Below are 26,056 nucleotides of genomic sequence, written 5' to 3' on the forward strand. Positions count from 1 at the left end.
TTATTATTTTGATATAAGATCAGAGTTAGTAAGGGTATGAGAGAAAAAGATGGAGAGAGAGATTGAAAAGAGACTGAAAATAAAGACGAAGTTGTTAGACAGTTCAGCTGCAACAGACATTTCATATATGATGCCTTGCATAAGATTTATTTGTGCTAGTGTCAGTCAAGCTGAAAAAAAAATTGAAATTGAAAGTTAGACATGTGTCTAATATCACACAATAACAAATCGCACCGATTACAACAGTAATAAGATAGTTTTGTTATATTGACTACTAGGCTCAACGTTCCCAAAACGCATTTTAATTGAATATGCCAATATAAAGAACATCGCGCCAATATTGTTAAAACAGAGTATGAAATTATATGAGGCTGATTGTGCTCCGTTTTTTATGTATGTGCATACGAGATCGCGCGCGTGCGTACGTGCGTGCGTATGTATATGTGTGTCTGCACGCACTTTATTACATTTAAGAACAACAAAGCACATATTTCTTACACTTAAACTTGTTCAGAATATCCGAACGCACACACATATATATATCATACAGAAAAAGATAAGAGATCTCAAGATACGAACGCAAGGAGCAATATACAAAAATATTTGGAAGAATGTCCTGAACTCGCTCCAAGTCAACTTCCACAGCTCTTACATTTCACCTGAACTAAGATTATTCTGTAACCACGTAAGATTTTGGTATTTGACTTTTGTTACTTGCATTAAAAAAATGTCTGGAAACAATTATCAGCTAGAGTACAATCGTGACAATCACGACAAAAGCTTTATGAAACTTTGGCTGCTCACAGCCTGTGGCCTCACCTCTTCGAAATGAACCGTACTGCCCTTCTAAAGAGTTTTCAAATAAAGATTATGTGCAGACCCAGTTAGGTTCAGAAGAAGTTGAACCCTCCTTCCCTCTGTAAGTCCACTCCCAAATTCTCATCACGACGGCACAGCTTTAAGAGCTTACCGGAATTGTCACTCTTTCCCCCGTGTGAACAGAATGGGGGAGAGGAAGGGATGGAGTCTTAGTTGTCACCGCTGTCTTCTCTGTAGATTCCTCCCTCTATTCCTCCCATACCCCTCAGCCACGTTACCAAATGTCAGGAACTGCGGGAACAAATTTTTATTGTTCTACTTTGCTAAACCGGTGGAACAACGCTCTGTCGAAGTCAGCGGGTTATCGGATTGTCAGACGGGGATGCTAGGAAGATTTTTGTAAGTGGAGACATGGACATGAAGAAGGGAGGAAAATCAACAAGATGAGACGAGACAGATGGGATGGGAGGTGGGGTTGATGGTGAGTAGGTAGGGGTCGTGACTTGGTCAAACTACAGTTTGACGATCTAGATTCACTGGGCCCTGAAGAGAACACGTGACACGTTGCCGATTGAGAATAAAACACAAGCCGTAGATGTGAATCCATGCCCACCCCCTTTCCGCCTTAAAGAGGTCTTCAAATGGCTATAGATGACTCCAGTTGTGACACTGGCAGATCTTTTCTCCCCATCCCTTCCAATACAAAAGCAAGTCCGATCAAGATGACACTCGATCCGCACAAGAGAGTGAACCCAAACCAGAAGAGCAACCAATAACCTGCGATTAGGCTCTCTTTGTATATTTCTCTAACCTCACCACACCCCCTGACTTCAACAATCATCAGACCTCTTCCTTTCCTCCTCGCCCATCGTAGCACACTCACGGGCGGCCTGACGCGCCTCCTAAATCTTTGTGATCATACCTCCGTTTCTCTGAAATCATCGAACAGAAGAACAGCATTGCCCAGCGAACTGGAATGAGACGCCACCGGTTGCAGCGGCTGTTGTTGTTGTTGCTGCTGCTGTGTTTCTTGCACGGGGAAGAACAGCGGGCCCAAGCCGGGGCCGTTGATTGAGGCGGCGGAAACGGCAGAGAGCATGAGCGGAAGTGCCGGCAAGACAGCCGAGGACGGCATGGCCGCAGAGCTCAGCGACAGCTGGTCCTTCAGCTTCTTGCTCTTTTTGGGCGAGGCGGGTCCTATGGTGCTCATCCGCTTGGACAGTTTACGATCTTTGTCGGACCCCGTTGTACTGCCGGAGACCTGCAGCTTAAAAAAAAAAAATTAAATTCGCTACAGAGTACCCATCCTCCAAACTCTGAGCAAAGTTAAAAGGTCAAAGATAAGAGAACAAAGAAATTCTTCTAAAGATGTCATCCTTACTTTCAAATTGTGCTGCAGCGCTACGCACTTCCGGTATGTCATGGCCTCTAGGTAATACAGCGCCTTCTGACGACTGCGGATTGAAACGAGGAGAGTTTTGGCCTCTGCGGCTGTTTTGATGGTACTGAACTTCTTGTACATCAGCGGCTCGTGTTTCTTGGTGTTCACCTCGTCCACGTCCGTCACTGGAAAAACAGAACGCTTAGAACACTAGAAAGAAAGTCCATAAAGAAGAAGGCACCGTCTGAAAAGAAAGGCCATCCTGTTGGTGGAGAGGTCAAATGTCAAGAGTCAAGTGGTGTAGTGGTAAAGAAACTCGTTTGTCACCATTCAGTGAGAGACCCTGGGTTCAGATCTCGTCGTGAGATGCTCTCTGTATGTGACACCTGTTAGCAAGGCTGGCTGTCGGGGTTTTCTCCGAGTACTCTGGTTCCCCCTTACACACCTTAAGATCTCTCTACAGTCTACCCCATACTGTGAAATCACCTCAAGGGAAAGCCCCTTTCCTACTATACCAAGCCAACACACACACCCACACACACAGAACATACGCTGGTCGCATGTCTTCTGCAGCTCTGCGTCCAGTTCTTTCTTCTCTTCTTTAAGAGCATTCGTTTGAGCCTCGGCCATTCTAATCAGCCGAGTCAGCTCCTTCAGCTCCTCTGCCTGCTGCATCACCTGCTGCTGGAGGATGAAAATCTTCTTTTGTCGTCTGCTGCAACAATGTCAGTCTCTTTCAGTTCCCAGTCCCTTTTGCAGTGAGAAGATTCATTCAGAACACTGCACACGAATGTTAAGTACAGTAACAAATATAACGACGGCGGTGGGTTGTTCCTCGTCTCCGTCCCCCTCCACCTCTCCAACCCCCTTTTTTGTCTCATTTTGTTTGATTTAATTACGATCACGTGCTTGGACACCACGCAGCTATTTCGCGATATGGATATTCAGTTGTAGCTCAACTGATGTTTTCGAACCATGAACAGTCAAAGGCAGTCCGGAAGAGAAAAGTTTCTTGTCTGTACTCTGAAGTTAATGAAACTATGTCTTTACTAATTTATTAACCAATGTTTTCCTCCTGCAGATTGATCAAACTGTGGTTTTACCAAACTATGTCTGTACGCCTAAGTTAATTAATCTACATCTTCAACGTTGACCAAAGAAATCAAGCGAAGCTGAAGAGAGAGAGAAAGATAAAGATGTCTCTAAAAGACGTGACCTACCTCAAGCGCTGGTCGGCGGAGTTGAGTTTAGCTCTGCTGCGGCTGCACATTTTCCCTAACTCGAAGACGTCCATCAAATGTTCTGGAACATTTTCTTCTTCCTCATTTGCCCTACGCTCCTCTTCCTCCACCTCATCTTCTTCCTCCTCCTCCATTGCTTTTTCTCCGTCATTCACCTCCTCCTGCTGCTGTCTTCCTTTTAAGTGCTTTTCATCTTCCACCCTCTCGATCGTCACTTCCCCCTTCTGCGCTTCTTTTGCTGCCTCCTTGAAAACTTCTTTCGATTCTCCTTTGGTTTTTGTCGACGCATCATTGTCTCGGAACCTGGCTGGGGGTACTGTTGCCTCGCTTACGTCTACAAACTGGTTGGGTGGAGTGACGGAGCATTCTGGGTACGTCATGAGCCGGCGGGACCCATATGGGGTAGGGTTCCTTGGACGCTCCATTCCGGGTGCCTCCGGAGTCTCCCCACTGTCAGAACACTCGAAGAAGAGGTCATCTGGGAGGATGACGTCGTCGGAGATGGAAGCGTCGTACACGGGGTGGACAAAGCTCGCCAGTACAGGGGAGATCTGGGGATAGGGCGCACTGTGGGTCTCAGTCTCGGTGTAAGAAGGAGGATATCCGCGGTCGAAAGCTTCTGGAATGGGTGGTGCTTCCACATCTAACTCCTCCCCCCATGCGCCTGGAGGTGTGGTCTGAGGTAGATCCGACAGGAGTGAGGGCTCCGAAATCCTCGGGCTGTCGGTCAGGAACGAAACCTCGGGTGCAGAAGACTGCGGCAGGGAGGACCTGCAACCCCCATCCTCCGCCTGCAGCTCGCCAGTGGAAGCAGAAGCGCCTTGACTGAGAGAAGAACTGACCACTGGAGAACTTCGCCCAAGCCTGGCTGCAACATCGAAGGAGTACCCGGGATTCTGGGAAGAGATTATTGTGGTCAGGACTTTGGATTCGGTTGCGGCGGGTATCAGCCTGGGAGAAAGGTAAGCGGAGGTCAAGACGCCCTTGGAATGTGACACGGACTCCAGCGGTGAGGATGATGTGGGACTTTGACTGGGACTGGGGCTGGAAGGCTGTCCCTCTAATCGGACCTTGCTGTCTCTGCCTTCCATGTCAGCGACAGTGAACTCTTTCTGCTGCAGCCGGAGAAAACCTCTCGACGGTCTGCCTCCTCGCGTTGCCACTGCGGGTAGCACAAGCTTGAAGCTGGCAGAGGGAACGCTTTTCTTGGTTTCCGAAATTGTTGTGAGATCCGGAATAGTCGTGACGGGGGCAGGAGTGTCCGACACGGAGGAGGGGGGCTTCTCCGAGGTTATGGACAGCGGCGACGAAGGTGGCTGAAGACCCACGCTGCCGTGTGGTCGTCGTCGCTCTGGTGGTATTAGCAGGGCGGAAGTGCTGGCCGCGCCCTGAGAGCTGGTTACGACGACTGCGGCGGCGGTGGTGGTGTGGGCGGCGGTGGAGGGGTTGGGCTGATCGGGGGCCGCGGCCTTGGAGTCTGATGTGACGTTGCCATCGGAGCAGGCACTGGAGGCGTCGTCGTGATCGGCACTGACTGCTGTGGAAGATGAGACCGGGTCAGACGGACTGTTGTTGTCACTCTGCTGGGCCACGAGAATCTGCAGCACGGAGACACATCATCATCATCAGCAGCAGCAGCAGCAGCAGCAATCATCAATCATCATCAATCACCATCATCACCATCCATTTTTATTGTGACTCGAGCTACATGTATTTGAAAGATATCGCCCCACTCTCTTTTGATTTTCTGCTTTCAAACTAGGTTGAGCAATACGCCTCGTCCCTTAATCTCCCTAATACTGTTTATAATCTATTTGCCCTCCTCCTTACTCCAGGAATCTTTTGTCTTCTTTCTTTTTTTATTATTATTGCTACTTATTTTGTCGTGTTCTTTGTTATTGTATTGCGATGAAAGTTTCTTCCATTGTGACCAGGCTATTTTTCTTCTTTTCTTCATTTACTCATAAAAGAAAACACCTCAGTCTTCGGAAGCCATGCTTGTTCTGTTTGAAAAGCTTTTTCAACATCCGTAGGGAATGCTACATAAACTATAAGTTCTGACTACATTTCTGACTATAAGTTAATGTATTGCTCATACATTGTAGACAACAGATTATTAACTCTGTTTACATTCATCTTCATTTTAAAAAAAAAAAAAAAAAAAAAGCAACGTCGAGCAAGCTGTGATGACAAGCAGAGATGTGCCATCAGAAGCCATGTTAAAACAAAAATCACTTTACTCGCAGTCACGTGGTATGGTACTGATTACCAAAATTAAAGTTGATTGTGGCTCGAACACGCAAACAAAGAAACAAGAACGAACATACTCCTGACAGAAAATAATAAAACGCATGCACACAGATTTTCACAGAATACATAATCCATTGTTCAAAACGCTGATTATCAAATTTCACCTTTGAAACTACGACTACGAGCAGACTGCTGTAGAAATCTATGACTTATAATTAATTACCGTTTCACTTGACTGTGTTCGTAAGAATTTTCTCTTAAAGAGCTTCCTGACACAAGACATGTCTCATGACGGCGGTCGTGGCAGCAGAGCGGTCTGTCCCGCTGGCGTGGACCGAGAGGGCGTTAGGTTCCCATCTTCATGTAACCCTAACTAACCCATGAGAGTCTCTGGCAGAGAACAGAAGATAATATACGTGTCACTCACTAATGACGCCAGCAAGTGACGTCACTGGTCGTCTGCGTAAGATTATATACGTGAAATGTGTGTGTGGAGGGGGGGGGGGTTGGGATTTTACGTCATTACACCATTCAGCGTTGACAACCGTGACTATGTGCTGCTGCTTCATTAGATTTTGACACCAGTTATAGTTATTGTTTGATGATGACGACGACGACTATCGTCGATTACTAGTAATTACTAGTAATTAAGTGTAGGAGAATTAAAATTCGATCGTCGTCGTCGTCGTCGTCGTACGTCGTCGTCAAATTCGAATTCTCCCACACTTAGGACCGTGCCTTTTATTGTGTTTCGAGTAGTCTGCAGTATTATAATTATCTCTGCAAAAGCTTGGTTTTTCAATACACTTTCACTTTGAAATAAAATGTGTGCGCATCTCAGTTGTGTTTTCTCGCCCAAACAACGATCGAATCGCGCACTGTTACCGATCACACAGATCAACGCCAAACATCCTCTCGTGCGTTTATGGAAACTCTCAAGCATTCGCAAGCTTTGTGATCGAATCCCATCTTCCTGTCTGCATCTAGTTGGAATTTAGTCGAGAGAAAACGATCCTGACAGAACATGTTCAACATCACAGACAATATAATTGTTGTGACTTTGACAGTCTCCTCAGATTGAGAGTTTCTTTGTGACTTTCTCCCATCACTGTGATCAAAACTTCAGTTTCTCGAGGAGAAGAGTAACAGATTTTAAAAAGAAAAAAATTTTGTTTACAGTATTTAAATGGTTAGATTCGAACCCAGGCATAACGCAGTCAGTCTGAGTTATCTTTCCTATAGGTGTCTCTCCAGTCGATGTGGCTGCGGCGCCATTGTTTAAAACACAAAAAATGTCGTCTGTTACAGGAATAAGATTCGAATCACTTATCCATAGTTTACATGAACTTCAAAATGGTAAACACATTAAACCGTTTCCGTCAATAGTTTTGTATAAATTAAGGTTGGTTTTTTTTTCCCAACTCGATCCCACTGGGACTAATAACCATGACTAGATCTATCGTCTGCTCCACTGGGAGTGATTACGAACAAGAAGATCTATAGTCTTAAGAGTACTATATATCATTGTATTTGTATCAAATTTTTTGTTTCTTTTGCTTTAACTGTAACCCTAAGGTACAATCTTTGAGTAGTAACACGGAAATAGATATTAACAAGTGGCATAAACGTACTGCTTTTTCGACAATTAATCTCTTTGGACTAAATGTAAATCGGCAAAGATCGCAAATAAACCTGTAGTACAATGAACGAGTAAAGTCAGAATAAAAATTACTGTCATTTTGTATGTATTGTATTTGATACGATTGATCAGCATCAATATTAATTATAAAAGCAGAATACGTTTTTCTAGCTGCAGCCCTTGCATGTTATGCGTTATAACCTGATACCCTTTGATAGTGAATATATGGAAGATATTGCAGACACACTGTTTTCATGTCTCTTAATTTTTCATATTCTCTTGCAGTTCAATAACCCTCCTCATCACTCGATCTTTCAATCACCCTTTCCTCTTCCCCATCCCCCTTGTGCCCCATCCCTTGTGTATGAGCCTTTTTAATGATGTACATTGGTGTAGTTAATAAATATTACAAGTTTAATTTCGGGTGGATATATTATTACAAATAGTGATGGGTTTTTTTCCAGAGAAAAATTGCTTGGAACAAAGGTTCAATGAGAAGAAAACCCAGTCGGAAAATTTGGAAAAACAAGTAGAGCAATGTAAGATAGAGACTGTTTATGGCATTCTATAGGTGATATACACATGTATAAACATACCGTAATGATGCATATCTGCATGCAGTCACTATAGTGTGTGTGGATACATGCACAAACCAAAGCTCAAATATATGTGTATTGCATGCATTTGTGCGTATATATATATAAACACACAGACAGCATTGGTTGGTGACGCCAAGATAATGTATTTGCATGGTTTTCAGTATGATAGATGCAAGATGTCTTAAGATGTCAATAACTATATTGCCTTTTATTTTTAGCATTTAACTTTTAAATTTGGTGTGCTGTCTCAGGCAATGTGAAGTTATTTCAAGCAAGGGAGATGTACCAGAAAATGTTAGGTAAGAGTTAATTGATATTTATTGCTGATTAAAACAGAAACAGAAGAGTAAGAAAAAAATCTAAGTTGCTGTCCCTTAAAAGTGCATTTATATATCAGCATTTGCTAAGCCTAATCTCTTTATGGGCAACTCTTTACTATACATTCCTGGGATGTGTTTCCCATTTAAAAGCTTTAGTAGTACTAGTTCCTGCTTATTCTCTTGACCCCTATCACCATTCACTTCTGCACCCTACTATAAAGGGTAAAGCTTTACCTCCTGCTACAGTTTGTGAGCTGTGTTTATGTAAATTATATGCGTAGTCATAAGATTTTTCTGAAATGTTACATTTAAAACTGTACAGAGCATATTTTCAGTTATCATTAATGTATACTTTTTAAAAATATAAAATTCCTTAATAGCTATACTGTAGACTAAATTTAAACAAACTGATGCACCTATGTGGGTAATATGATGATAAATGTGTGTTACTTTTTATGATGTATCTTGTCAGAGACCCAGAAAGTTGCTCAACAGAAAGTGGCTCAGACCCAGGCACAAGTAGACTGGTGAGTTCTGCCTTGTCTTCTGAATTTTGGTCATGATATTGATAAGCACTAATAGAAAACACCTACTACTTCATTAACACAATTATTTTCCCATTAAACTTCTTTTTTATATTTTTGTTTTATTCTTATTTCCTTCTTTTTCAAACCAGTTATTTTGGTTTTTAATTTCGGCAGTATGCACGAGTCCAACAAAGTATTCAGTGACAAGATCAAGGACCTGAACATTAAAATAAAGGAGGAAAGAGAAAGAGCAAGCAAAAACGTGTATGCCTTTTCCACCCATACCATGTTCTTGATCATTTCTGGATTATTTGCTAATTTGTACATAATTAAGACCAGTATGTTTTCTGGTGCAAGGATAATTTTTCAAGGGATAGTAGTATCACATTACTATTTTGAATAAATTGTTAAGTCATGAACTGAGCATATTTTAATAAGATCCTGAAAATTGTACAGCCATGGAAAAAATGTACTTATGCCAGTGAGTTATGTTGCCTTGTTTTCAGACAAGACTTTGACAAACACATGTCAGCATTAGCAGATTCACTGGTGTCTGCCCGGAAATTTTATGTAAGGTTCTGCTACTTCTCTATTTATTTATCGATCACTAACATGTGCTGTTTAACTGATCCTAATTGCATTAGTGACTGCACATCTGATTATCCCACCTTCAGTCAGAGCAGATACATCATTGCCATTATGACAGCTACAATAATTTTTAGACGTAAATTTCATGAAGTTGTAGAAAGAACTTCAAAACGCCTTTAAAAACTTTTTACTGATTCATTTATAAGAAAGGTAGCCTTTTAATTTTAAAAATCATCTCCCTTGAAATGCTTTTGTATTTTATGTCCACTATGTTTGACAGCAGGAGATGTTTATGGCTCATTTGGTTGGTTGGTTGGTTGGTTGGATGGTTGGTTGGTTGGTTGGTTGGTTGGTTGGTTTCACAAAGGTGTAAAGTATTTGCTATATTGGAATGTATGAGATGCATTTTATGTCAGACATATATAAGAGGTTTTTTTAATAATTTTCTTTGATCTTTATCATGGGCCTCTTAATCAAGTGAAAGTAAGCATACAAATAACTTTCCTTGTCAACATCATCCTCATTGTTGAAGAAGTGCAAAATTATTTTTAAGTGAGCTGGGTTTCTTCTAAAAATTAAGTCCAAAAGCATGAAAAAAAATTCTGATGATATGATACAAGCCTTTGAGCGTTGCATTGCTCACCTTGGTTTTGGAAATAGATCAACATCTCATTTCCCACAACATTACAAAGGTATGCGGATTGGGCAGCGCCTTAATATCTGACCTATTGCATGCGTGACCTACTTAGGATCTTAGTGATCTAAGGTTAGGTATTTGACCATGTTGTAGTCTGAATGTCAGTGGCTCAGAGTGCCAGGACAGTAAAATCTGGCCTTGGCGGAAAAATATGATCACTAGGGGCAGAGGGGACTAAAAAGATGAGCAAGGGGCTGGGAAAAGGATGAGTCAGTAAGCAGACAGGGCTGCCGTTGGTTAGCTGCAAGAGAAGTGTTTACATATAAGAACCAAGTTGTGTTTTGTGACAATACTTCAGTAGCAAATGTGCAAAGCTCTTTGCCTAAGATGAAGCCTTCTTTGATATTCAGAAGCCTAAAGAATTTAGGACACTCTCCATGTGTTTCTTAACAAAAATGAATTTAAACAATCACTACACATTTTTGATCTGTTAGCTTTCAATCAATTTAGAGCGTAATTTTATATTTCACTCAGGGATATATTGGACGACCACTGCCAAAAGGGGAAGTTCACTCTATTTTTTTAAGATAATTAAAACAATACTAAATCTCATTTGTCAGCCTGCAGTAGGGATGTATCCTGTGTATGTTGCAGAAAACTGAAGTCTTGCAACAGCGAGTTCAAGAGATAGAGAACAAATTGCAAAGCAGTTCAAAGCAAGGTGGATTTTCTGTTTTTGTTTCTTCCCACATGTTTATGGTTAAAGTGACATTGTTAGCTTTATTATTTGTCCATATGCGGCTACACCTGACCCTGCCTCACTTGACCGTCATGACGTGAACAGCCTTTTATTTCTAGGTGATGTATGCGACTCGCGTCTCAAGTGGTACGAGCCCTGAGGCTCTAGTCCACTTTCAGCCAGTCTTACGTACCTGCTTGTCTTGTGAATAGAACAGACGGGCCAACCCACACTACAGCCCTGTCCTCACTCTTTCGTGACAGAATCCCTTTACGTGGATAGGTCTATCGTTTCTGTTAAATGCTTTGAACAAATCATTGGAGAAGCACTATAAAATGTTTATTATCACAATATATTGGCATATAAGAGATAATCCAAAGAACTGGCTTGCACTAGAAACGGAGCAGATGCCAAACATTAACTTGCAAGCAAAAAAGTTCATTCTCATGCTCTTCTTCTGCAGTTTGTTGTGGTTGTGACCTTCTTTTCTTATTCAAAGATGAAGACAACAGAGAAGAGGTGATCGTGCTAACCAAAACTTTGGAAAACCTCCAACTGACTCAAGCAGCTCCTTATTCCAAAAGTGATGGTGTACCTTACGAAGAGCGCCTTCTCTTCTGGTACTGTCAACTGCATGTTTGTACTCTCACCTACTGTTGAAGATATATCTAGCCTGAAAGACCATCAACAATAGGTGTCATGAACACTATAGTTTTAAAACTGGTCACTTAGAGTAAACACTTGTTCTGGTTCAACATCAACACTTATTCATGGGAAAATAACTAACCGGTAAACCACATACAGTTTACAGTTATTGAGAACAAGGGATACAAAGGATTTTGTAAATGCCATCTGAAGCCTATTTAAAGTGTGATGACATCTGCATTTACTCTTTTAAAGCATTAAAGAAAATCCATGAAAGTGTGACAGTCATTTCAAAAGCACATAAATCTGTGCAAAATCTATATGATTAGTGCTATTTAGGTAAAGATACTGAAATGGATATTTCATATTCCCATGTGTTAGGGGAAGTTTGCGTGATAACACATCTATGTGTGCGTGTGTGTTTTACTCATTTCCTCTATTCCAGGAGCCTTTTGGAACAAGAAGAAAGGGAAGTATCACTGTATCTGCAGAAACTTCAAGCAGAAAGGCAAACATTATGTACTCTATTACAAGTCTCTGTTCCTGAATAGGATATGTCCTTCTCATATAAAGAGGTGCATTACCAGTTCAACAACACAAGCACTAATATGGATCTTTTAAAATAAACTGTTGTTAAAATTAGTTTCAAGATAGCAATGCAGAATGATTTTTAATGCCAGAATTGAGCCATGTTTTATCCTTGTTTTGCTTATTTAGCACCAGATTGTTTTCATGTTTGCTCCAAAAATGTCTAATTATTTTCAGCTTTAAATTAGACTTAAATTAAATTAGACATATGAAAAACATTATACAACAGATTGCTTATCTTTAATTTGGTTGTCAATGAGTGTTACATCAGTTTTAATAGTTTTTAGTTTATGTCACTTTCAAACAAAACTATTTCTCAAAACGACACTTGACTAGTAGCTAGAGTTTTCGATTCGTTAAACTCCAGCCTGAATGGTTTGGATCTTTTGCAGATATCGGTAGATATAGGGGATATAAACCTAAGCTGTAAATTTCAGCTTCCAAAACCCATCCATTAACTATTTGCTAGAAAAGTACGCGATTCGCAATGGCAATTAACGAGCGCCACTAACAGTGTACTACGTTACTTTGGTACATTCACAACATTGCCAGCCTTCAACAGTCAACACCAATCAGAAGAAGCAGCGATGACTGGCCTGATAATCAACATCAAGAAGACAGAGGTATTTTTCAGAACCACGAGAAATGCAGACTGCCAGCGTCCGAATAATCTGAACTGTTGCTCATTCTCTTTGATTGATGTTGACTGCATTGTGAATGGTGTACCAAGGTGACGTAGTACACTAGCTGTCATCAGCGCTCATTGATCACAGGTGGAAATCGTAGCAGATAATTAATTAACGGATGGGTTTTGGAGGCTGAAATTTACAGGTTAGCTTTATATCGCCTTTATCTACGGATATCTGGAAAATGTAAACCGTTCGGATTGGTCTTTAAATCTAAGCGTATTTGATCAGTTCATGATTTGCACAACTTGAGTGTCAAGACTCGAAAGCATTACCAAACAGTCTATTATCTATTAACCTTGCAGAAGAATCACAAAAAAGGACACAGTTTAATGTTTAAAGCAGTGAGTTTTACCAGAAAAAATCTTGTGACAAAAACTTAAGAGAAATTTGAATTGATGATAGTTTTCTAAAATACTTTATTTTTATATCTGGAATTCATATCATAAAGCGTCTTCTGTACAGCACAATAAAGCATCACAAACTGCAAGTCAGAAATGACATTCAAATGTGATACTTATTTCATGAAGGTATCCCTCATAAAATTCAGTGAAACTTTACAGTTTTTTAACAGGATAATTGTAATTCCAATTTCCAGTTCCAAAAAACTGTCTGCATTTGAAATCCCATTGTATATGTCCATAAAAAGATGGGTTACCAACACATTGGAAACATAAAAATCTTTACAAGCTCACATTCCTTTCAAAAGACAAGTAGAAAAACACCTTCCAGAAAGATTAAAAAATACTGTGGTGGCTGTATGTTCTTGAATGTGAAAAAAAAAAGATCCGTAAATGGTGTGTTAACATTGCTCTTGACACTAGAGAACTGTAAGGCCATGAAACTTGAAAGGAACTTGATCTGCCCCTGCTGCTTGCCACCATGCAGATTTTCCATAAAATAACACTAGTAGCATATAAAACAGACTCTGCTCTATGCTCTTCTCATCCCAGATGATGTCCATGGCAATCTAAATGTGTCTTTCTTGTCAGTAAATTTTATGCCATTCTATTGAAAGCCTAACCACTTTCCATACTTCAGCAATCCATTTTGTTTTACTACAATACGAAAACATTTTTGTCAAGATAAACTTTTATTATTTGTGAAATGTACCAAATATTGCATCCACTAGTGCAGAGTAGCTGATGGCAGAAACCGCACTCTTGGCCTTTATTCCCTGACCCTCATCATCTGACTGAACAGGCTGCTGCATAGGTGGTACAGGGCAGTCACGCCAGTTGATTATTTTCAAAAACTCTGCATATGCAATCTCTCCCTTTTCATTTGATGGAGCTCTGAAATGAAAGCGAAGATGATTGTGCTTCATCATGCATGGTGTATTTTTCTTTGTTTCTCTGTCATGCAGTAATTTGACTAGGCATTTCATTAATGCAAATATAATTTTGAAACATTATTCTGGAATTACGCATAATAATGTGACAGATCATGTGGACTTGAGACTGATGATTAAGAGTTAGAAGCATCTTCCATTCTGTTTTTAAATGTTCCTAATATATCTTTGACCACTAATTTCATATTTCAGTATTCGGTGCTTATTTTTTTTTTTTAACATTACAGTGGAAAAAGAGCACATTACAGGTTTTTTTTTAATCTTCAGAAAATTTCAACCATTTCCATTTCATATTCACCATTAAGAAGAACTCTAAATGTGTGGGCTTACAGTTTACAATCAGTTATCAGAAAAGTTAGGCCAGCAAGAACTCACACTTCAAGGACAGTCCGAAGCAAGTCATCAGGAAGTGGCACATGGGAAGACATAAATACAGTACGCACAGTCTCTGGTGATATGAAGCCCGTCCTGCACAATAAATTTTGACCAAGTGAAGCTGGCCTTTTTTTAACAGACCTAAATGTGAAAGAGTAGCCAAACATAGCAATGTTTTTCAGATTTATTTTTATGATGAGCATGTCAATTTGTTGTACAGATCATGGAAGCCAGCAGGAGTCAGGAACCTCATTAATGGTTTTATATTTAGATATCTAAAACAGGGAAGATGGGGTGACATTCCACTCTCATCACAATAATAACAACAGTCAACACTGTTGTGGGTTTCAGCTGCTTTTACTCTCACACTGGTTGATGGTTCCAGCTAAGACGAAACGTTCATAAGAGAAATCCTTACACTGCTTAGTGAGGTAATGCTCTCACCTCTACAACTCTCTCTCAGAATAGCCCTTGCCCCTTCATGCTTCCCCCTCTTATTCCTCCAACCTGGAATATTCTAGAATCTACCTTGTTGCTAGGTGCTCCCCTCTTTCTGTAAAAACCCAATAGAGAATTCGCTGGGAAAACCAGTAGGTCATGCCAAGAGGCTGGAAAAACCAGTGGACACAGGTTACTGGCTAGGAAAAACTTCTGGGGGGGAAAAGGGGGTCGCCAGACATAGGACACCTTCCCCATTGTGCCGACCGCTACTCTCTACCACATATATAACAGCTACAGGTCAAGTAGGATGCAGAAACAAATCGGAAAAATCTCTCTCTCTTAGAAGTCAAAGCATCACATCCATCTGGAATGTGTCTGTGGCACACTTGTGACATCTCTGATTACCTTTCACTTTGATTCCTGCAAGTCTGTCGTGTGTTTCTCCTGATAAACTCATCTCTTGCTTACAAAGAGTGCAAAAAAAAATGGAGCGAAAGTATAGAAAAAAAATTGAACTTATGTCTTCCTCTCTCCTACTGTTACATCTTCGCTTCCCTGAACTGGTACTAGAAGGGAAAACATGATAGCACACAGGTTGAATGAACTGATGGCACCGGGGTCAGTCACGCACCAACAAGAGAAGGTTCCCCAATGGACAGCCAGTCCCCTCCACATTCGTTACCCAGCCTTTCTCCTGCTGCCTAAGCATCAACCATCTTCAATGTAACCCTGGAGAACCGTCTTTGGTACCATATTCTGTTGGATGATATGACCAAACCACACCAGCTTCTGTCACTTGATGGTGGCAAGCAGCAGCTCCTGGGGATCCATCAATCAGGTAGTTAGGCAGCAGACGAAGTCATTTCTCCTTTGCTTCCTGTAGGAAATCTGCAAGAATCTCCTGAAGCTCTTCATTTCAAGCGCTTTGATTGCCATTCTGATTCTGCAAGTATGGTTCATGTCCGACAGTCGTAAAGCATAATAGGCACTACAAGAAACTTTTAAAACCTGACTATGGTGCAGAAGCTGACACCTTCGGCTATACTAATTTTGTTGACACCCTGAGACATGTCTCTCAGCGCAGCTGCTGTCTTTGGAAATGGTCATGTCCAGGTGCTTCAAAGACTGCACCTCCTCCAGCTGCATTCTGTTCATTCAGATCTCTGACTTGCTTAATCCAGCAATGTTCACTTAGACTTTGCTTTTGTCTGTGCTGCTTTCCATCCTGTACACCCTTGCACTATAACTGCAAGTTTGTCAGCAAGGCTTTGTAGCTCTCTATTGCTGCCTGCCATTAAGTCAATGTCCGTTGAAGGTCTGTAGCAGTTACGTCAGAAGCTTGTCAACTACGCCTGTAATAAAAGCTTATCATCCTGTAGTACAAGCTGGCATATCAACACTTTACAAGGATGCTACCTCCATGTCATTCTTTGTCGCTGTGTGTGTATATCATCTGTCACGGACTCTATGTTCATCAAGCAAGGGGCTCCTTGTCATCCCTAAAATAAAACTGATGGGTTTTGGCTGTTAAGGAGCTCTGATGTTACTAACCTGGTTGATAAATGTAGGTGTGCATATGTTAGGGTGTGTGCTCAACTAGAGGAATGCTTAATCTGGGACTCAATGTGAGAGTGCAATGCTGTTTACCATTGATTATTGCATTTTACTGTTATCATTGCCCATCACACATGTTTTTCAGAAATTCTAGAGAACTCACTTGTTCTTGTCTTGGTACATTAAGTTGTCCATCAAGTTGTTAAAGTTTTCATAGTTGTGCTTGCGAAGTTGTTCCTGCACAAGTGCTATCACCCTTGGCGCATTCAGCATTGGCTGCTCGGACCTGTCTGCAAAGATCCTGGCCAAGGTTATGACCTCCTGTTCCGTCAAGGTTGGCTGAATCTTTAAACCGAAAAGTGTCATGCTGTTAAATATAGCCATGAACCTTTCATAAGTATCAGCTAATGCTGACTTTGTGGTTAAGGTGTGATTATAATGTATTGCGATTGATCACAAGCAGTTTATACCTTCTTAAACATTTGGGCACATGCAAGAAACTATGCATTTTAGTTACTTCATTGGTTTTAGTGCATCATGACATATATTTAAGTTATTATACTTAAACACTTTATTGCACACAACAACACAGCAGACCAGTTTTACCAAATCCAAGTATTTTGCTTGGTTCTATGATCATAATTATGTGCATCTTTTCATGCAAGAAAATGCTGCTGAAGTATAAACAAACTAAAGCATAAGTACAAATGCATGCATGCATGCACAAAACCTTTTGAAAAAAAAAAACATGCAAGAAATGTCTCTAAAATTGTCACTTCAAAACATAAGAGTCCTGGTTTAAATATCATTATCCTTGATTTAATTTTCTCTGTTTTAAGATTCATTAACTTATTAGATTGTTTGCAATCTAGATTTTCTGTATAAAGATAACAAGTCAACAATAAATATTTAAGTGAAATCACAAATGCAAAACTTCATTCAGTCATGATTTTTTGGTGGAAACAAATGTGGTGGAAATGTTTTGGTCATGAACACATATCCTGAGCCTCTATGATGTTTTCATCAATGAAAACCTTTACCCATTGATAGCAAGTCAACATCATGATTTTCTGTAGAGTTTAACATTTTACAAATCAAAGTTCAAACAGGTGAACTTCTGAATACATAGAAACTAACCTTTTCAGTCGACTTCTTTGTTTCAGTTTCTTTGCACTGAGTGCATTTTACTAGCATTCCACGCTGGGAAAAATTATAAGGCAGGGTGCTTATTTTCTCCTATTTCCAGAAAGGCCTTAGATATCCCATAACTATTTATTACATTAGAATTTTATATCAAGATCATTACAAGAACTTGGCATATTAAGTCTATGCTAACTATGACTGTCAAAAACATTCTGTTCTGTGATCCATTCTAAAACGTCTTGAGAACCCTTGCCATGTTTCTGTGAAAGTTGAGAATATATGTAAGAAGATGGGAGAGGCACAAATCACAGTTATGTGGTCTATCCATGCAAGACAATTTGGCAACATTTCAAGGGCTAACCTAGAAGTGTCCTATACTAATCCAGACAGTTTAATTAGTATTGAGTTTTTACTCCAATGATAAGCTACTGTTGCTGTATCCAGCAAAGTCAATACTCCAAAGGTTGCATAAGCTGTATAAATATATTGAAATTGCCTTATGTTTTATAAGGCTGTTACTGACTGCCATCGGGGATAAATAATTAAGTTGTATTTTATCACATTTATACTACTAAACATAATTAGTCTTTGACATTTTCAACATCTAAAATACTATATAATAATCTACCAAACATAAAATAACATGTAGAGGACAGTATTCATTAACACAATGTACTAGTATGATTTCAAACAGTGCATGAGATTCTACACACATTTGTTTGGTATTTTCTTATTCCTTATGGGTTAATGGGAAGAGATTTTTTTTTAAACTAGCAAAAAATAACTAGGTTGTAGCCATTTTGTAAAGGAAACAAAAGAAAAACATTAAGAACTTTTATATTTTTAAGCTATTCATCTTGATTGTCTCTTTCAGTGGAAACTATTGTGAAGCTTATATACTAATATATTTCCAAGATTTCTATACAGACCTGTTCCAAAAGACCGTGTAACTGGGCGTAACTGATCACACCTTGACCTGTAGAGTCATATTTTCTAAATACAGCCAGCATATCATCTTTCTTTTCCCTCAACCGGCACGGACCTTTGCCAGAATAAGCTGAACATTGCTCATTGGAAACTGAAAGTCAAAATAATATAATAAATAATAAACTTGGTTAAATGCCAATATAGTGACTGTCCATTGTAATCACTGCTGGAACCTTTTTCCGGCCTGCATTTATTGATGTGTCTTAGTCTTAGGTCACTGCTCGTTAACCCCTTGATGGAAAATTAAATAATTATTGGTAAACAGTTTGCCTCAAAGTACAAACGCAAAAGAAATTACAAGTATGAGTTTTAGCAACTTAGCAATCCAATCCCATAAGCCAGGCTATAAGGATAGTTTTGGTCTTTCCTTTATTGTAGTTCATAAATCTCTGCTCAACCAAGTCAGTCCTTATAACTCTAAATGCACTTTACTGCTGACTGAGATGCTGTTCAGCTTGATTCTCTCACAAATGAGGTCCTAATGTTATTTTTGTATTGAAAGTGTTACAATCTATGACTATTTATAACTCTTTGTCAACACTGCTGTCACTAACCTCATCTGGGCGTTCCTCCATGTATCGAAGGGCATACTCATCAGTATCAAGTAAAATGAACTTGAACTTGTTAAAATCCACACAAGCACCCACATAAAGGTCATTTGCCTTGTAGTATTCTGACATTTCTACAAGGAATCGTGGCTGGTTGGGTTTCTTGACACGACCTCTCTCCATAAACTTGCCACCAATGAAGCCTGAAAAAGCCCCACAGCCCAAACAGTTATCTCAATTACCATTAAATCTGCAGTTATCACCCTTTACTGCCTGAATGCAGCGAATCTTTGTGATTATTTTGTGATCTTTCAGTGCAATGAGTCCACCTTTGGCTGAGATATCACGCTTTATAAATTCTCACTTATTATTAAAATTGCATTAAAATTATTTTTAGTATGCTGATGTCACAGTGTTTGGCTTAGGCTGGAAATGGACCCTTTGAATATTGAATATCACTCATTTGCCTTTACTTGGGGGAAAAAAACACAGCTCTGTTAAGGTTCCAAACAGATCATGTATGAGAAATCGATTGATAGGTTCAGCTAACGTCAGCGCCAGTACCATTGTTTAGATTCTTACCAGAATTCCTCACAGGAGGCTCAAAGACGACAATCGTGTCATCACTAAGGAAGAAGGAGATAATGAAGCGCCTGTCCTTGTCGATAGGCTTCTGGGTGTCAAGGCGAGCTAGGAACCTCAGCACATTACTCTCTAGCCCACATCTGTCCTTCTCCATGAACTTGATAAAGTCCCGCATGGGTGGTTTGGGCAAGAGACCCTTGCAGGAGCACAAAGAGTCCTCCTCGGAGCCAAAGCCATTGTAAGGAGGCACTGGCTTTGTGACAGGTGCAGTGAGATCATCTTTGAACTTGAGGGAATTATACTCAGCTAGAACAGAGGCATAAGATGAAAGTTAAATGCCGCACATTTTTTCCTCTTCCTAAAGGGGTGTGTAACCTGCAGATATTTTCTTCTAAAGTTTGGAAAGCATACAACTATAGCCATACATACTGACAAGTTTTCAGTATTCTGGAGCCAGGTGCACGACACACCTCTAAACACTATAATATAAAGCAGTCATCAAAAATGTGTGTAACATGTAAGTGCGGTAATTGTTATGTTTACAATAAATAAGGTACAAAGAGCATCAGAGTACAGATACAGCTATATGAACATACCATCTAATAATATGAAGAACTTTTCTGTTCACTAAGTGGAAAATACACAACTAAAAGCTAAATATCCCACTGTGCTTTTTTTGTAGTTGCAGTAATTTTTAGGCTTCAGCTGTTAAAGGCAACAACATTTGTGTCCGCCAAATAAAGCACACAAGGCACTGACCTTGCACCTAGCTCTCATGACTCTCCAGAACTGCACTTACTTATGCCATACTTCTTTTGGTAATATTCCTTTGTGAATTCGTCACAGTCACAGAGAACAATTTTACGCCCCCATATGTTGAGCACACTTCCCAGCGTCAGATCAGAGTCTCTGTAAAATTCTGGATTGATAGCACCAGTCTGAAAACAAATGCCAGGGAATCTGTCAAATTATGCATTTGTATATTATGTAGTAGCATTAACAATGGGTAGTGACCAGAATGAAAACTACTAACAGACTGAGCCTGCATGGCTATAAACGTTACAGTTTATCATGGAACCTTTGGTCACTTCATGCCAACACAGCAGGTGTTAAAATCAAAAAATAAATATCCTGGATCCAGTATTAGTTAATATTTAGTATTGTACCAGATGTTTCAATAGTGATAGAAAGCTTGCTATGTGTTCTGGGGGTCATGACAACTTGTCCAAAGGGTAAGCTTTACCTTTAGACTATCAAGGATGTAGCGTCCACCATGCCCAGTGGGTCCAAAGACATTCAGAATTGTTCTGTCTGTAACAACTCCTGGAAGCTTTAAGCCCTCAAAATTTTTAGGCACTGGTCCTCGCCTGAGAAACATTGGTACAGCATCTCGTCCAGAATTTGCAGGAATTACCTGCATGAATTAAAAAAAATAACTTAAATGCAATGATCAGACATGGTTTCTGATCTTGTAAAAATGAAATTAAATTCAGTCACAGCTTACTTTTCTTCCTCTCATCTTTGAAGACAACTATTAAAGTAAACAAGAGATCACAGCTATAGTTGTGATAGAAGGGGTTGATTCTCATGGTCAACAGAATTTAGAATGAGCTGAGATCACTATTTTTACTGTCACAGGGTAGATGTGGGTTGCTTTCCCCGATCTCACTCTCATGGGTTCCAAGTCCTTTTATTTTAATGCCAGTTCATAGTCTTAGCTAAGGCGAAACATCCACATCCCACACGCGCTCTCGATGAGTCATATAGCTCTCAACTCTGCTCTGTCCTCTCACGTTCTGTCCTCCTACCCTCCTTATATAACCTCTTCACTCGACCAGTAACTACCCTCCATTGCCAAGCCTGTACCTGTTATCTTTACCTCGATCTGTGCGTGTGTGCGTGTGGATGCATGTCATGTTCCATATACTACTATAAACCAACTTCGGAAAATTGTTTCGAATAAGTTGAAACTCTTTTTTCACGACCAGTTTCTTAGTCACACAATTATAAACCTGAAACAATTCCATATCATCGAGCTTAATTACGGAAAAAGAGTACAATTGCACATTATAAATCACTGGTACCCATGGCAGGGAGAAACTACAACAATAAACATGTTACTGTAGTTTTGGATGGTACCAAGGACGGTGATGTCTTTTCGCCTGACTAGAGTGTGACTGTCTCCCTTACTTTCATATTTGCCCGTTGATCTGAGTGAAGTTGTGTCCAATGTTCATCAATTCATCTGTTATGATATTTGCTACGTTCCTGTGTTGATTTCTGTGTGTGCGCCCTTTTCCAATTTTCCTGGGCCACTTTATTTTTACTGTCACATGATCTGCGCCATGTTGCCATGACTTAGATCTAAGATCTACACATGACCGTGTCGACTTCAGACTCTGATTACCTCCCTGCAGCTGCTTCGGAAAGATTTGATGTCGAGCTCTCATAGCAAGCTTTTCGTGCAGTACAGGCAAATCTGCAACGACTAACATCAGATATCTCCAGGAAGCTCAGCTTACAACGACCGTTTGCGTGTTGTGTTGATGGAATGATATTTCTATCTGCCGAAGTTGGGCCAATTTAATGCACCGAAGATTGCGAGATGAGCTTTCATACAAATGTCATAATAACTTTCAGATATTTTCAGATGCAGAACTTTACTGACATCGAATATTCCGTGTAATGGCAATTAATTATATAGGCTGCATTCACCTCATCTGCTCAGTGTGCCTAACCTTCCATTGTCTTCCTGCTATCATTACTGGTCAGCACAGAGAGTGCGACCTATCTCTGCTGTAATAATGCGCGTTACAAGTGCACAAATTAAATTTATACCAACCTCTTTTATCTCGATTGTGTCATCTGCCAGGAAATAGTGCAGGACAAGCTGGCGTACATCACCAAACAGATTAGTGGTGTCATCCCAGTAACAGTAGAATCGGAGAACATGACCGTCATGGTCTAGAAACTGCTTTAGAGTGTCAAATTTCTCATAAGGACGCAATGGCTGCATGGTACCTTCAAACTGTGAACAGACAATCCTCCCATTAACTTTCAATATTTTTCTGAATTACAGAGGGGTGAAGTACACATGGCAATAAAAACACATTTTGACACAGTTCAATCAAACCACTGAACATAAACCAAACTAAGAGAACACTATACAAACACAGTGCTTACGGCCTTGCGGTGCTTCATGTAGGGATCATCTGGTTGATTTTCAGGTCTTCCAACTCTCACACCAAGCTTGCGTAAGAAATTCACTGTGAACTCATCACAGTCTGTAATCTTGAACACTTTGGAATATAAGTTCAGTTCCAATCCTACATTGAAATCTTCCACAGTATAGAACTGATCCTCATTTGGTGGTGGTTTAGGAATACGGTGTCGACGAATTATTGTGCCTGCATTGTCAAAGCATACTTAAGTTTGAAGTAAACTTTACTGAAGTTATGTACCATGTCACCACTTTATTTTTATGTGGTGAAGAAGTTACAAAAGTTTTGTGTATCTGTGGCTTTCTTTATATATTTTAAAAATTGTATGGGTAAACAGCTCTGCATATTGATTATTGTTTATTTCCATGTCAGCAACAAAGGCTAAGTTGTGACAGAACAGCTATGCACAAAGTTCAGTATGTAGAATTCTGACTTTTACAACGCTAATTATATGTAACAGCTTAGACATTATATTTCTTTTTTAATACAGCAAATAATAAACACTAAAAAATATTAATATAAACATGCATCTAATCTTCTTTCTCAAGTACTGTATTTCCTGCTCAAGTATAAGCTTTTATATACTTAATATTACATTGAACTGCACTGTATTGAATTTTTGTGCATCAGCTACAAACCCTGAGGAATGCCAGTGTTTCCATTTCTAGGCTCCACCACTTGAATAGAGTCATCTTCTGGGTAGAAGAAAATTTTGCATTTTCTCACACGGTATTGTTCTTCACGTTTCTCAACAACACCCTCTTGGTAATAAGCATCAAACGACAGCACCTGTCAGTGATATTCAATAACAGTCCAATGTTTTTTCTTCATATCTCAGATCTTGTAGGCAGCATCATAACATTTATCAAAATAAATAAATGTTTTTTGCCCCAGTTTCCCTGTGTTCCCTCCATCAATAGCCAAATTGACAAAGCAGAGTTTGAGTCAAGTACCCTTACAGCTGTGTCTCCAAGCATTATTAATTAATGGGGCACAATAAAAGATAAAGGTTAGGGGTCAATAAGGCAATGAACTATAAGTGGTTTTACATGGAGCTCACTACCTCTTCCTTTGATAATTAATCATGTACTCTGGGTGGGTGCAAATCAGATGCCCTGCTAAATGGTCAGGATAAGATTTCTAGTTACAGGCCCAAGGAAGCTTTGAACTGCTAATCTGCTTTGTAGTCCAGGGGCCTGAATGCACAGAAAACTATTGGGGCTAACAAACAGTCAATTGCTAATAATTTATGAGGATTCTAGCTGACAGCTATATATACTTTTGCATCCAGCTAATGCATCTGAGTACATGATTCCAGTGCACTAACTAGGCTATTGCAGAGCAAGTTAACATCTTACAATGTGTGCGTTCATTCTCTGCATGAGAAAAGCCATGGTACGAAGAATAATGATGCTCACCTGGCGGTCAAAGGCAACCCATGCTGGCAGATTAGGACCTTCTCCTTTGGGGATTCTTGAGTTTGCTGGCTTGGCCTTCTGACCTAATCTAGGCTCACCTCCTATGCCGGGCTTTGTCTCTCCAACCATCATGGCCACATCGTTGCAGATGTCAAAGTGATGGGGCTTGTGGTGTTTAGTTTTGCCCAACTGTACGTAGCATGCACAAGAAGTTGTCAATGTTTTATGTAGATTTCTCCCAACTTGCACAAATTGAATAAAAATAATGGTTTGGTACAGACAATATATGACTGCTATACTCATGAAAATACTCATGTGTATCTTTAGCAAAACATAATAAGGTGTACACCTAAAATGTACAGCTTCCCAAAGGAAACTCTTGTGAATGAAGACCTTTAATTTCTTCTGCCTGCTTTGTGAGGCAACATTTTTGAAGAAATTATTATTTCTGCCCTTTTGTACAATAGCAATGAAATGTTTTCCCAGTTAGGCATTTTATCATCTATCAAAGAGCTTTCTGTTTTCTGTATTGAAGATAAGATAGAATACTTTATTTGTTCCAAATGGCAATTCAGTGGCAGTTCAATAACAATAATATTTCAACACATTCATATGCAACAATCAGACTTTTGCATTCTTGTTCCATTTATTCGCACTCAGCACCATTCAAAAGATGCATAGCCAAAACAGTGAAGGACAGCTTCAGTCTGTTGATCCTGCATATAGGTATAAAAAGAGGTGGCCCGATGAGAGTTGGAAAAATTTTCTTGACAGGACATGCCTGTCATCACGAAGGATTGTACTTTTAGAAGTGTCTGCCTGTTACGTAGGGTCTGAGGTGCATCCACAAATGAGCAGGTGGATACCACAATGTACGCTTCTCTTGTCCTTCGCCTATAAGCTGTAGCAGAAACAGATAAACGCGGACAGTTCTCTGTGTGCGATCTATAAAAGAGCTGAAGAAATTGCTGGGAGACTTCAGCTTCCGTTAAAGAAAAAGGCGCTGTTGATCCTTCTTCACGACAGTTTGAGTATTGACATCCTAGCAAAATCGCCTATCAAATATGTTTCCCATGTATTTTAAAGCAGGAACAATTTCCAGACCCTTGTTGATGATATTTACGGAACTTAAATTGCTGGAGAATTTCGACGGAAATCAAAGATCGAATTCTGTACACATTATCAAATAAATAGAAACAGGTAACATTTACTCACGTTGTTGTTAAATAAGTTGCCCGGAAGATATGGCAACGCCATGCTGTTTATCTTGTACAAGCAGCCAGAAACAGTATTCAAGTACTGTTGTCAAAGCCCTATCAGCTTCTCTAGTGACGGCAGCCCTGTTTGGCTTACCGCCGTTGCTATAGTGTTGTCAAGCAAAGACTACTCCGCATAATCTTCCCACATTGTTATATCAATTATAAACATTAAAAATAATATTAGCAGTAGTTTCACACACATATAAGTAATTTAAAATCAACTTCAAAATATCTTCTTTTTAGTGGAATTTTACAAGTAAAACAATTTATATTGAACTGCACGCACTATTTCTTGTGTTCGCCAGATTTAGATTTTCAATCAGGAGAGTGCAGAAGGATGGTAGTTAAGTCCCTTGAATTACCCAGTCGCGAAATGACTGCAACTCAATGGACGCACGCACGAACACACACAAACACCTGCATAATGTGGGCGCTCAAGTTGCACGGTGGGAACATTTGAAGTGCGGATTAAAACTGTTTAGCCCTGAATTCAATTTTTTTAAAATTTGTAAAGG

At 39.9% G+C, this 26,056-nt stretch overlaps 3 protein-coding genes across 5 annotated transcripts; 1 reads left to right on the plus strand and 2 right to left on the minus strand.

The window, feature by feature from the left end:
• Nucleotides 1-126: 126 nt before the first annotated feature.
• LOC112555441 (histone H3.v1-like) lies at nucleotides 127-6,105 on the minus strand. Of its 2 annotated transcripts, none has more exons than XM_025223847.1 (6): nucleotides 5,915-6,105; nucleotides 3,421-5,039; nucleotides 2,752-2,912; nucleotides 2,201-2,385; nucleotides 1,742-2,086; nucleotides 127-170 (listed from the first exon to the last, which is right to left on the minus strand). In XM_025223847.1, the coding sequence occupies exons 1-6, from the start codon at nucleotides 5,972-5,974 to the stop codon at nucleotides 162-164; spliced, it is 2,379 nt and encodes a 792-aa protein (XP_025079632.1). In that variant the 5' UTR covers nucleotides 5,975-6,105; the 3' UTR covers nucleotides 127-161. The 2 variants fall into 2 exon arrangements, with proteins under 2 accessions (XP_025079632.1, XP_025079631.1); XM_025223846.1 differs by having other exon boundaries at nucleotides 2,752-2,915.
• Nucleotides 6,106-6,945: 840 nt separating this feature from the next.
• On the plus strand, nucleotides 6,946-12,191 carry LOC112555241 (centrosomal protein of 135 kDa-like). 2 transcript variants are annotated; one of them, XM_025223544.1, is made up of 9 exons: nucleotides 6,946-7,047; nucleotides 7,795-7,869; nucleotides 8,181-8,228; nucleotides 8,722-8,776; nucleotides 8,948-9,040; nucleotides 9,283-9,346; nucleotides 10,656-10,722; nucleotides 11,240-11,360; nucleotides 11,831-12,191. In XM_025223544.1, exons 1-9 carry the CDS (start codon nucleotides 6,984-6,986, stop codon nucleotides 11,934-11,936), a joined length of 693 nt encoding a protein of 230 aa, XP_025079329.1. In that variant the 5' UTR covers nucleotides 6,946-6,983; the 3' UTR covers nucleotides 11,937-12,191. The 2 variants fall into 2 exon arrangements, with proteins under 2 accessions (XP_025079329.1, XP_025079330.1); XM_025223545.1 differs by having other exon boundaries at nucleotides 8,951-9,040.
• Nucleotides 12,192-12,987: 796 nt separating this feature from the next.
• Nucleotides 12,988-25,659, minus strand: LOC112555357 (EF-hand domain-containing family member C2-like). The gene is given in 15 exon segments (XM_025223721.1): nucleotides 12,988-13,954; nucleotides 14,386-14,478; nucleotides 16,544-16,725; nucleotides 17,518-17,580; nucleotides 18,453-18,556; nucleotides 18,559-18,601; nucleotides 19,065-19,261; nucleotides 19,641-19,949; nucleotides 20,443-20,581; nucleotides 20,887-21,057; nucleotides 22,486-22,671; nucleotides 22,827-23,050; nucleotides 23,503-23,653; nucleotides 24,283-24,471; nucleotides 25,498-25,659. Coding segments are annotated over 15 exon segments (2,292 nt in total). The 5' UTR covers nucleotides 25,540-25,659; the 3' UTR covers nucleotides 12,988-13,755.
• Between the last annotated feature and the right edge of the window lie 397 nt (nucleotides 25,660-26,056).

Source organism: Pomacea canaliculata, linkage group LG14 (genome assembly GCF_003073045.1).
Source record: "Pomacea canaliculata isolate SZHN2017 linkage group LG14, ASM307304v1, whole genome shotgun sequence".
Lineage (NCBI taxonomy): Eukaryota > Metazoa > Mollusca > Gastropoda > Architaenioglossa > Ampullariidae > Pomacea > Pomacea canaliculata.